The sequence below is a fragment of the Corvus kubaryi genome, unplaced genomic scaffold (assembly GCF_017639235.1).
Source record: "Corvus kubaryi isolate FWS band 111438036 unplaced genomic scaffold, C.kubaryi_AGA036_p1.0 137, whole genome shotgun sequence".
Classification (NCBI taxonomy): Eukaryota; Metazoa; Chordata; class Aves; order Passeriformes; family Corvidae; genus Corvus; species Corvus kubaryi.
In genome coordinates, this window is record NW_024580671.1 from 10733045 (window position 1) to 10746466 (window position 13422).

Consider the following 13422-nt stretch of genomic DNA (forward strand, 5'->3'; position numbering starts at 1 on the left):
TTTATGAATAGCTGTAGCTGAGAGCATAAGAGATCTTGAGTCAGCTACCACAAAAGACAGTTCAAATTCCTTTGTACTACAGAAGTAGCAAGTTGAGGACTGGACAGAGGGTGGTCACAGAAGACAGTAACTGTCCTCAGTGGCCTTCTGTCACAAGAATTTAAAAATATGTGTTCTAACAAGTTTACACGGAAGCATCTGCAAAACGCAGAACTCAGTAATGTGAATGTATGGAGAAGTAAAAGACAAAGTTTTCAAACCTCTGTAAAGCAGGTGAGGATATATCTTAGCATATTTGCCCGTATTTGATTTTTAAAATTAAAACCACTTATACAGATTGGAGCCACTTCAGGGTCATTTACAAGCTTTTGGCAAGGTAGAAAACACTGCACCTTCCTGAAAATTATGTTCAATGCTTAGCCCTTGCAGACATAGGTCTTACCTCCTCGTTTTCAATTTTGAGTGTTGCCAATCGTGACTGTAGTTGTTGATATCTAAGCATAAGCTCTGCTTGCACAGGTTGCTGGGCAGTGACCTGGCAAACCTAATGAAGAATCAAAAAGAGCTGTAAGATGCAAGTAATTTAAAAAAACAGTCAATAGTCTTTGGTTGTTCTTCTTAAAACTAGGTGAATTCCTACCAAAGCTATTAAAACTTAATAAAACAGACAATAAAATGTGCCCATCTAAATTTAAAGTATTTATATGTTACAAGGTGTGGAAGTATGTACTACAAGCACAACCTTTTTCTATGTCTGCTTTTTGTTGCTTTTGTATCACACAGAAATGCAAACCCCAGAGTAACTTTCAGAAAAAAAAGATGTACATGGGTGATTTTGAATTCTGCTTTGCTACTGGGCTTTGGTACAGCAGAACAGGGCACAGCTGTACCAGTATGCCTGAAATATCCAGATGATAAAATGAGGGAAGAAGAAGGGGAAAAGGCTGCCTTGCAGCATGAATTATTTGGAGCGGCTCTGCAGCTGCTCTCAAATCGCACCCACAAACTCTGTTATGAGTGATGCAGGTAGTAAAGACATAAAGTCACTGCTTACACTAGTGCTGGACTGAGCACAGGTTGGCCAGCAAATTTATACCAATGTCATTATGAGTGATACTGAATAAAATGACACGTAACAGTTTTTACATGAGAACTTTGAAGAAACAGACGGTGCTGCAAGTTTTGCAGAATGTTATTGCTGATCTTTTGGGTAGCTTTTACCAGGCTCTTTGTTAAAGGGAATAAATTCTCTATCCTGGTATACAGAAACAGTCACTATGGGGATACTTATCAGTGTACAGACCTCATCACCCATATGAGATTGGAACTCAAATTTCATTGGTGGACAAAAAGCAGTGGGGTACATTTCCATGAATCTCTGCTTGTCACTGCGTGGCTCCAAGCTGTCAACTGCATTTTCAATGATGTCTAATCCCTCATGCCTGGAAGTTTCAAGGTTATACTCTGCAGACAGGTATGTTCTTAGGGCTCTGTTCAGACTAGCGTGGTATCCAAGATCACAACACTAAAAAAACAACAAACAGAAAAGACAACAAATTTAAAAGGAGGAACACCATTCCAATATCTCAATCCTGAAACTGTCACTAAAATTTTCTGTCCTGAAATTTTTCTATCTTTGAAGTATTTAACAAAATATCTTCTAAATTAAAACACACTACTGGGGTCAAGACAGTAAGTAGTATCCTCATTCTGTTGCAAAGATTAATGGACAGTTTTAGAAAAGAGATCAAGTGTACATGTGTGACAGTTTGCTTATCAGACAGAAGAGCAGGCACTGTATTTATATCAAAAAAAGTCTAGGACTACACACACAAGTGGGCTTTTCAGTATCAATAGCATGTGTAAGCCTTAAATCACCTATTTAAACCCACCCTGGCATAACTATCATCTAAGTTAATGACAGCACCAAAGTGGACTTGAAGCAATTCCTGCTTACCATGCCTGTGCCCAAACAAAAACATCCACAAATACCTTGAGCTTTTTGATGCAACAGGAATGGTTTAACATCTTTTCCACTGATGGTGAAAATGTATTTAATGTACACCTTATTTCCCATGCTCATACAGAGCCAGCAATGTACATCATGCTACTAAACGCAGAAAGTCATAACTTATGTCCTTTTTTTTCTATGAAATGGAATGTAATTGAAACCTAATTGGTAAAACATAAAGTTGTGTTTGTTCTTGAATTTTAAACATCCTCAGTTCCCATTATTAATGTTTGATTAATATTTTAGAGAACAGCTAAGTATTTTTAAAATGTCACAGCAGTAGCACATCAATTGAATGTTTCCCTACATTGTACAGTAAATACCCTCAGTTTCTCCTCAGTGAGCCTCCAGGTAAGGGGAGATGTCACCTCAATAGTGGCACATCAGTTTGCTAAGAGTTGCATACAAAGCAGTGCTCTTTATTCAAATGGGTGAGATTTGCCCCCATCAGAGGCCACTGCCTGGCTAGAGCAGTCAGAGCAGTCTGCTTTAGAGCATCCCTCAGTCCCCAGCCACTCCCCTTGGGTGCCCACCCACAGCCTGAAGCCATCCATCCCTGCAGGACTCACAAGGTAACTATGGAGTTGGGTGAAGAAGCAACTTGAACTCAGCCCACTGTATGCTATATGCATATATACACCTTTTATATCAGTACTTCCCTCACAGGTATTACAAACACCACAGGACTGAGAGGATCACATTCCTCTCCCTTTCCTCTTATTTGAAAAAGGAGAGAAAGAGAGAGGGAGACAGGCATTGAGTTGTACATGCTACATGGGAAAGAGCTTTCAACCTATTTACTGTACCAAAACCCGTGTATAGAAAGGAATGAAACTCTTCACGTATGAGTAGAAGGGAACGAAAGACTTCACACCTTGACTTAGGTATGGTAATGACTACTGATGAAGCTGCTCTCTGAAATCTAACAGAGAGCTGTTTTATTCCCAACAGAGCTTCCAGAAAGACCTAAGTTTTCACTCCTAGCAAGTACTCCTGGTAGTGACTGCAGATGGGACAGTGGCTCTCCAAAAAATCAGATGATGAACCATTCAAATAAAATGAAAAAGATGTCATGTTCAATCAAACACACAGATGTTAACCTCACTCTTTTGCATTTATAAAATGGAAATTTGTGTTACACTTACTGAAACAGCCACTCAACTTTTATACTAAAGCGCATCCATATTTCAAAGAACACCAGCCTCAAAAATACTGTTTCTAAAAGGAAAAGTCTCTTGGTGTTTTTCTCTTGTTCTATGTCGAATCAGATCTCATATTTAATTCACTATCTTGGATGAAAAAGACAGACTAAGAGTGCTGATAAGAAAGTGAATTGGGACAGCTGTTTTATTTCATGTGCATTAGTTTCAGAGAGACCTCATGGAAGATTAAACTGAAAAGGAATTAAAAATAGAGGGCAATGCCAGGTTTAACATTGCCAACTACCCATGTGTTATAAAACTACAGCCTGAATTCTGGCTCTAGTGGATTAATCTGAGTATCACAAGAAAGCTTATTGATTTACAATTAGAGCTGTGTGGGTTTCTGATGCAGCTTTTTTGCAAGCTGGAATATAAGATTGCAGCCTTTACGCTGTGACATAACTTCATTGTTTAACCCTTAATCCACACAGTCACACGATCATCTTTGGCAAGTGGTGACAGCTGAACAAGGCAACAAATACGGCCTCTCGGACAAGAAGAGAATTTTTCAAATGAAGCAGAATATCCTGCCAGGCTAAGGCATTTTCTTGTAATGCCAATGCCAATGCCAGCAGAGAAAACAAAAATTAAATGCAGATCCTGAACTAATGCCTTATCACATGTACCTCTTTGAATGGAATTAAAAACATCTGAATTTGAAATTTTGCTTCAATTACTCATGTAAAAATAGAATTGGTATGAGGGAAGTTATTTTTTAAAAGCAAAACTAAACACTCAGCCATCACAACTCCTAATTCTGCCAGACCATAGCCCACTTTCCCCAAAATCTAGAGACACAGATCATAACTGAGAAACATCTGTCATAGAATCAACTCGTGGCTACCCAGAAAGAAATGCATTGTTTTAATCTGCTGAAAAGATGGTTTAGAAAAGAGAGTTGTCTAGAACAGGGATAGCACTTTTGGTATTTGTTCATTACTGAGGCCAGAAGTTTAAAGTATTGCCACTAAACTGCCACCCTGACCAACCACATTTTCTCTCATCATGCTTGGAAAAATCAATCATCAGCCTTCTTGGTGCTGCAAAAAAGTACTACATGTATGCAGATACACATGCACACATGCACACATATTTACAGGATTTTCAGGAAAAATCTGTAGATCTGTGGAAATACTTGTACAGTTCAAGTGAGCAACCACACTTAGCCAAAATAAATACGAGTCTCAGAGGTTCACTAGTCAGCACACCGAGGGTACAGCCTGGGTGGTTATCTACCTATGGATCTGCTATCTATCTATGGGCTAGAGAGCTGAGATGTCACTTGGTGCAGTAAGACATGACGATGAAAAATAAGAGAATGAAGTCACAGACTATGAGTTTGTTTGCATTTCGGGATTCATGAAGACTTTTGATTGGGCAAAGTGGAGGGAGATGAGGGATGCATCTGGGATATGTGTGAAAAATTAATTTTGTAATTTGCATTTTATTCTTATTTGGAATTAAATCTGAAGCAGTCTCAAGAGCATTTACTGCCTTTATTGTACCCCAGAGTATATTTAGGCTTGAACAAAACAAACTGCAGTGCTTAGCACAGAGCTTCAACCAAACCAAGCTGCTCTTATTTCATTTAATTGTGTTTCAGGAATAGTAATAAAATTCTAATGTCAATGGAGAGAGGAATTAATAAAAAAAGCCTTAACCTCTGAATAAGTCACTTTCTAAGTATTCTGTTACACAGACATCCACATTCAAATCAAAGGGATCTGGCTGTACATATCATATTTATGAGGACTTACGTATTAAAGACCAAAAGTGCACACACTTTACCCTAGTTTTAAATTTGGTTTTACGAATGATTAATAAAGAACCTTTACATAATGAATTAAGTTCACAATAGCTAAATGTTCCTTAACTTCTTAACAACCCAAAGCATGCAAACTGCAATTAGACATTCAAAAATTCCACTTTAAGAAAGACCAACACATTAATATTTTATTTATTTCAGCAAGAGAACTACAGTGAAGTTGTTTTGATTACTATTTCCTAGTATTTACCTTCAGATCATATAAAGTGAGTAAGATGGTAAGTTTTCAGACAGTAAGTCTCAAAAAAGCTCCTTATCTTCCTCTTATACTCACGTAAATTTAATGAACGTAAATGAGTAAAAGTATGTGCCATATGGACAGATGCTGGCACTAACAGCCAGATTAGCAGCAGTGTGTAGCCTGTCGTCCCTCTGAAACTCAAAATCTTAAAAAGAAATTCTATATACTAGGTAAAGCTTGTTTAATTCAGCTAATCTTTACTGTTTTTTACAGATACAAATAAAGAAAATAACTAATTCTGTCCTCCACTTGAACTAGATCCCACTCTAGTCAGCAGAGAAGAAATATTTAACAGAAAGTTCAAATTCCTCTAGCACAATATGAAGAGGACAGAAATACACTGTGCATATCAAATCCTGTTTATCTCTCTGCTTCTTTGCAAATGTTAGTCTCATCCCTCAGCTCACTAAATGCATTAAATCATCCAGCTAAGACTCCAGCAATATTTTTATATTGCTTTTATCACAAGAGCTTCAAATGAGCAACACATCGTAATTTTAAGTCAGAAGCCCTGAGCTCTGTTAATGAAATGACGGAGTTGAACAGTTCAGACTGAGTTCAGATGGGAACTGTAATTTAGGATTTTCCATATAAGCCTCATATATGGAAAAGGCAGTGAAGTCCAAATGAAAAATAGGCAGGGTTTCTTTTGGTAAAAACAAGTAGTTCCACTATCCTCCCCAACCTTGTTAGAAAAAAATTTATTGAACTGTTTACTACATTACTTCATGTATTTATCCCATTTTTATCAGACCCATTTTTCACTAACATAAGAAAACATTCCATTTCATTTATGGGCAACACCAACAACTTGGGGAGATCTAAATTCCTTCCATGTTAACTGGAAGCTGGACACAGAGGAGAGGTAATCTCCTTCTGTACAGGCAATGAGAGAGAGCTCAGGGAAGCACAGAAGTCAGGCAGGAAAACGGGGACAAAATAGAAAGGGCAAACAATGGAATCGCCACCAGCTCTGAAAACTCCAAATTGTCCCACGACATTAACAGATTTACAAAATGAGGTAGTCTGGACTGTTGCAACATATGGCCACTGGGAAGCATGTCTCACATTCCAATGATATAACTCTAAAACCTTGCCAAGACTCTTGCATTTACAGAAAGAGTTTCCTTTGTCAAGTGGCAAACACTCTGTCTAAATACCAATGCTTTCACAGCATATTCTGATTAAATACAAATGTCTGAAAGACACTTCATTTAAACGAGCTCACAACTGGATTACATTTGAAGCAAATTCTGGTTGGACATGTTTACAGTCTACTCTTACAAAACAGTGATGCAAAGGGCAGCTAGACTTTCCATTTAAATTCCTTAGGGAAGAGTAATTTCTCAAGCCATTTCGCCAAAAGAATGTTATTGTGTACATTGGTCCATGGCTTTCAAAAAGACAGAGCAGATACAATTTTTCGGCATTACTAAATATTGTAGAATGTATATTTTTGTTAAAAACTAGCAGTTAGGAGGCTCTAGTCTTCATGGTTGTGTAAATACCTTTACATACACTAACTCCAATGAGTGTTGTCTCTGTATGTGTATGGACAGAAAGCTTCACATCTCCTCCCATCACAACTCTTTGTAATGCTCCAGGCTTGTGGTTCCTCCCCTCAGTTTTCACTGCTACAGAAACCTCTGTGGGCATCACCAAAGTGGATAAGAATCAAATGCATTTTCCAACCTGGTAAAGTTTTGACCAAGTAGAAACACATACTGGACACATTCTCTGAGAAATGTGAATTCTGAAAGGGAAGGCAGGAGAGGTGACAAAATGAGCATCTTTCCAGCTTCCAAAGGGGTGAGGGGGCTGGGAACAAAAATGAAGAGACCTTTCTTTCCTTCCAGCATCCGAGAAGAACTCATGAAGTTCACACATATGAGACATGCCCTAACTAGAGATGAAAAATTTGTTATCCTTTAAGCAGTAGCAGGAAAATCATGTTAGGTAGGGTCAACCTCTCACTTGGGGGGTACCCCAGCAGGTACACTGCTTGTCCTTAGTTTTCTGCCCTCATCATCCACCTATAGATCCTGGTAAATGCTCTCATTGCCTGGACAGCCTAGATGGGTGGAGCAGGTTGTACAAGTGGATGGATGCAGATTAGACAGGGACAGGCCACAGGCAGAATAAACCAGAAGAAATCAGAAGAAAACATGCAATAGCAACCAGGAAAGGAATAAAAGAGGTGTTGAGATAGAGACAGAAAAAAATACTGAAAACACAAAAAATATTCATTGCCATCTTTTATAGGAAAGCAAGAAAGGAGTGAAGCAAAACCATTTGAAAGGGAAAAGTTATAACAAAATCAGGCAAGATTTTACAAATTACAGAAAAACTAGAAATGACAAAGAAACTGTCTATCAGTATTCAGACGACATATAATAAAACACGTACATGCAGCTATTTTAGTCCATTAATCTCAAGAAGGCATTTTTCCCTTTCTCTGTGAAGCTTTGCTTCTCCAGTCAGTGGAAACGAGAAGGCACTTGTCAAATTCTGTATTAATTTATTCCATATTAGAAACCAGAGCTGTATATGAATGTTTACTACTGTAAGTAATGTATGTTACTGTAGCAGTAGCAAGCATATTCGAATACCTAGGATTTCAAACGGGCCACAGAGGCATACCCACTAAGCTATTTAACCCTACACTGCTAGTGAATGAATGTTCTGGGGCTTGTGTTTGCTGTCTCTGTATTTTCTCTATCACATATAAAGTCAGCTTACAAAGAGGGTGGGATGCGTTAGACTGCAGGATGCTCCCTCCGCATCGTGTAAAAATGTCAGTCATACAGGTTATGGAGACTAAATGCTGGCACAAGTCAACATTAGTGTATAACCTCGTTCTTCTAGGATGTTCTCATACAAACAACTTACTGAAAATAAGTAACACGTGTGTCGACAGCATAGAGTACAGGATTGACTGTGTCTGTTCTTCAAACTACATGAGGTAAGAATAAGAAACCACCGTATATATGATTCAATGACTAAAGGAATGAAACCAAAGAATTTTGAAAACATGGAAGAAATTCCTTCTTGAGAATTAAATACCACTAGATGACCACTTAAGAAGTTTATCTTGTAAAAAATATTTATATCCCAGAAATTGTACGTAATGGAAATGTCATATTTTCTATTGACACATGAGGAGCAAACACAATGTTCTAACTTTAAGGAATGGGTTCACCATCTTATTGGAACTTTATTTTGTGAAACACAAAGTTAAAGGGAAAAACTTCTGATGATATCATACATTATTATAAATAGTAAGCAGGCAATCCATATGGCTAATGTATTCCCTTTAAAACTGAGGAAAAGTATTATTCTTGAACAGAATAAACATAAAAACAAATGTGCCAATACTTACATCGATTAAATCTGAAAGGTCGTGAATATAATACTTGAAAACAGAAGCATTAGTTGCTTCAAGGGTGAGCAGGTACTCATTACGGGCCTTAATAGACTTCAGCTTGTTTTCAGAATATTTTGCTTGACGCTAGGAAAGACATTGCATATTAATGTGTTTTAATTACTTCATTTTTGGTATGCAGCAAAAATGGTAACAATTCAAGCACACATTCCTAGTAACAAGAAAGAATCTTAATTTCCAGCCTGTTATACATACAACAAATATAATACAAGTGAAAACTTAGTATTTTGTTTCAAATGTGACAAACTATACAGTAGGAATTACACTGGGAATAAAGTATTCCCCTCTCTGAAATGCAATTAGGTCAAGTTATCTATAAACCACTGCTAGTTTGTTATGTGTACCTTGCTTAATTTTATTTTCCAGCTGGATTTCTCTGTCTAATATCATGCCAAAGAATGTCAGAAATGCACTGAATTTATTTCAAATGAAGCTAAATAAAAGGAATATTTACTTTTTCCTTCATTTTTTCAATCTTTTTCACAGAGCTCCGTCTCTGGTGCCTTTCTTCTAGTCGAATATGAAAAACAGGGTCTCCTGACCTCCCAATCTGTTTTTCTTCCTGCTTCTCTGCCTCCTTCAGTTTGCTTTCTGCACTGATGCTCTCTGCATGATACATGTGGTATGTTTTCATGACCTGGAAAAGACAAGAGTCAAAGGAAAGTTGGAGAAAATGAAAATATAAAGGTATCTACAGAAAAACCAGACGGTCTTCGAGCAAAATATTGTCTTATAAACATGGATCTTGGGTAAGTTTCTTTGCCAATGGAGATTGAGGACTTTCGATTGCATTTTTCTATTCTGATTTATTTAACAGTATTTCAAATAGGGATTTTTTCCTTCATTTCTCTGATAGGAAAGAGCAAAAATCATTCTTATTAAATTTCAGGATTCTTGTCTTCAAGTGAAAATCTAAAATAATGAACAACAAAACTAAATCTGTATCACTACCAAATCTATCTGATATACAATTATCTTCTGGGCTAAGTAACAGCTTGGCTGTGGATATTAAGTGTTTGAAAGCAGAAGGATCCCTTCAGCACTGAGGAAAGGGGAAGGAAGGAGAGGCAAGGGGAATCTTTGGCCTTGGAGGTAGCTGGATGGCTGCCCATGGTCTGGAAAGAAGTATCTGCCAACTGCGCAGCCAGAAGACTGGCCCTGATGTAAAATCAGATGAGAGCTGAAGAAGGAGCTGTCTGATAGATAAATTGTGAAAATGTTTTCCCCATAGACCCAAAGTTATCTTTCCTTTACACACGTGCTGAGCCTGCAGATGAGAGAGCTTTTGTTGCCAGTATGCAAATACATGCTTGCACAGACCACAAAGAGGGAAAGGGACTGGTTTAGCCCAGTCATCCCTTCTTCAAGCAAGAAAAACCTCTGCCTGAATGCAGTGTAGTGGACAGCAACCAGTCACAACCCCCCCACCCCTACCCCTGCTGGGGAGGGCTGTCTCTGTCCACTTCCAGCAAAGGAAGCGCCATTCTGCCTTCTCCAGTCTTGTTGTTGTTGTTTGTTTCTTTGTGTTGATGTCTTAAGTTTAGAGCACTGAACAAAGCAGGAAGGCATCCTCAGGCAGCCAGAGGCCTCCACTCTTCTTCTCAAGGGTGCCAGAGCTCTCGCCCACAGATATTATATTTGGGTGGAGGCCATGCAAACCATTCACATCTCCAAAGGACACAGGCAGGGAGGAATCAAACCAGCTGCTTGTGTGACCCATGGAGGAGAGAGACTGTTTTGGGAAGCTGCCTTGAAACATTCCCTTGGGAGAGCGTACTTTTTGTTACTGAGTAGTTAGGCTAGCCTTAGGAGTATCCATAGAGTGGCAAAACAGGGGAGACTACAGCTAGATACTGCAAATTCACTGCAGCATGTCTTAGCATGGATCAACACAAACCAACTGCATGCCATGCCAGTGGGTGGCTGAATTGATGTGTATTTCAACTCCTGTGCAACAGAAAGACAGACACTTTCAGAGAGCTGCAATTTTGCATAGCCATGTATGCTTTACACCATAACTGTGTATACCACTACTTAAGACGGATGCCACCAATATTAAAAATGAAACAGGCAACTCTTCACCAACTTCCTGTAGTAAGGTAAAACAGTTGGAGACAAGCAGTAAAAAGTGGCCCTGTTTTTATTTGAAGAAATGTATATTTACAGCTCTGTGGTGAAAAAAACCACACTGCCTGGAGCAAGACTTAGTGTTATTGCTGCTGCTCCTTTGTAGCACACTGTGCTCCAAGGCCTGAGCTGAGTGCAGAGCTCCCTGCCCAAACAGTGTCTACACCCGCTGGGAACAGCTGCTGCCCCACCAGCTCACATCTGCACAGATGAGGCAGAAAAAATCCCCAGAGATGAAGGAAGGTGGGTTAGAAAGAGAAGGCAAGCCCACAGAGCTGAGGCTGCAAGGTTCCCAGTTTAACCAAATAGCGTGTTCAGTCTCCTATATCCTGCACTGTTCCAAAGGCACTCCTAAAGCTGTCGATAACCAGTACCCAGGGAGCTTAACTCATACAGCCACAACTCATAGAGCCACATGGAAGCAAAAGAATTACTGCAAAGAGAAGAAACGGACTTTTTAAAGAAATGGTTTATATAATAAAACAGAGAAGCACAGAAAGTGATATGGCTCTTATTAAAAATAATGGAGAAAGGAAATTAAAAGCAAGGTTGTGCCCTTTTCTTTTGGCCTTTCTATCCAATTCTTTTAAGTGTTTCTTTACATAAGGCTAGGGGTGTTTCCTTTTGTTTTTTATCTTTTTTTCTGTGTCATCTCTAGAAACTTTTTAGTTGGTGGGACACGGCTAACTCATGTGTCTTACCACCTAGAAAAGTTATTTTCTTTTGTACTCTGCTTGCAGAGGGAACTATGGACCCTGATGAAATTAATCCAAGAATTCTCCAAGAGCTGGCTGATGTCATCACAAAACCTCTCAATTTTTGAGCAGTCTTGGGTATCAGTGAAGTTCAGGATGACTGGAAGCTGCTGAACATTGCCCCAGTTTTCAAAAAGGGCAAGACAGAGGACCCTGGAAACTACAGACCTGTCCACCTCACTTCAGTGCCTGGTAAAGCTATGAAGATTATTCTGGGAGCTACTGAGTAACAACTGAAAGACAATGCAGTCACTGGTCACAGGCAGCATGGCTTCATGAGAGGGAAGTCCTGTTGACCAAGGGAAACCAGTTGATGTAATCTTCTTGGATTTCAGTAGATCTTTCAATACTGTCTCTCAGAGTATCCTGGACAAAATGTCCAGCACACAGCTGGAAAAACACCACGTGATGGATGAGCAATGGGCACAGTTACAGTGAATGGGGTAACATCAGACTAGTGACCTTCATTAGAGGTGTTCCACAAGGCTCCATCCTTGGTCCTGTGCTCTTCAACATCTTCATTAATGACTTGGACTCAGGACTGGAAGGGATGCTAAGGAAGTTGACAAGTGATACAAAACTGGGGGGAGCTGCTGACTCCCACCAAGGCAAGGAGGCCCTGCAGAGAGAGCTTGACAAACTAAGCGAACTGGGCAATCACCAACCTCATTAAGTCCAACAAAGGAAAGCTGCTGGACTCTGCACCTGGGATGGGGCAACCCTGGATGTACGGACAGACTGGGGAATGAGAAGCTGGAGAGCAGTGCCATGGAAAGGCACCAGGAGGCCCTGGTCAAGGGAAAGTTGAATATGAGTCAGGAGGGCCACCTGTGTCCTGGGGTGCATCAGGCACAGCATTGCCAGCCAGGAAAGAGAGAGAGGATGGGCTCACCTTGAGTACTGTGTGCAGTTTTGGGAGCCACAATACAAAAAGGATATAAAGCTATTGGAGAGTGCCCAAAGGAGGGCAACAAAGATGGTGAAGGGACTTGAGGGGAAGCCATATGAGGAGCAGCCGAGGTCACTTGGTCTGTTCACCCTGGAGAAGAAGAGACTGAGGGGAGACCTCATTGCAGTCTGCAACTTCTTTGTGAGGGACAGAGGAGGGGCAGACACTGATCTCTTCTCTGTGGTGACCAGTGACAGGTCCTGAGGGAATGGCCTGAAGTTGTCAGGGGAAGTTTAAGCTGGATATTAGAAAAAGGTTCTTCACCGTGAGGGTGGTTGGGCACTGGAACAGACTCCCAAGGGAAGTGGTCACAGCATCAAGCCTAAGTTCAAGAAGCATTTGGACAACACTCTCAGGCACACGATGTCACTCTTGGGAATGGTGCTGTGCAGGGCCAGGAGCTGGACTCAATGATCCTTGTGGGTCCATTCCAACTCAGCATATTCTGTGATTCTGCGACAAATAATATCTGAGAGTTTTCTAACTGCATCTCAAAGCGCCTAAAAGGTGAAACAAGGATTCATTCTGCTTGCCAAAAGCAGTAAGCACTGAAGTTTTTTAAACTATTTTTCTGAAGGCCTAGCAGACTAGGCAAAAATGTCCTTCTGCAGAGGCTGACACTTCAGCTTGCCTCCTTGTTGGAAGCAGCACTTCTTGAAGGAGTAGAAGTGTATCGCTACCTGTTCTCACCAATGTCTCCACACCGACTCCACTAGCTTCACATCACTGAGGAGTATTTCTTCCTCTCACTGCTTGCTTATAGCACATGCTACCAAATCCAGACTGTCTCACTCTACACTGATTGAAAGGCAAGTTTTGTGGGAGAACTACATGGAACTCATAGTCTTTGTGGGGAACTAAGATGTCTAC

At 40.0% G+C, this 13422-nt stretch overlaps 1 protein-coding gene across 3 annotated transcripts in view; it reads right to left on the reverse strand.

Moving 5' to 3' along the window:
- The window catches only part of SRGAP1 (SLIT-ROBO Rho GTPase activating protein 1), a 147227-nt gene that overhangs the window by 43527 nt on the left and 90278 nt on the right, over window positions 1-13422 (reverse strand). For all 3 annotated transcript variants that reach the window (XM_042017870.1, XM_042017869.1, XM_042017871.1), the window contains exons 5-8: window positions 9176-9358; window positions 8659-8787; window positions 1304-1525; window positions 443-544 (exon numbers count right to left, since the gene is read on the reverse strand). In XM_042017870.1, coding sequence (XP_041873804.1) covers window positions 443-544; window positions 1304-1525; window positions 8659-8787; window positions 9176-9358 — 636 coding nt within the window. The remainder of the gene's footprint in view (window positions 1-442; window positions 545-1303; window positions 1526-8658; window positions 8788-9175; window positions 9359-13422) is intronic.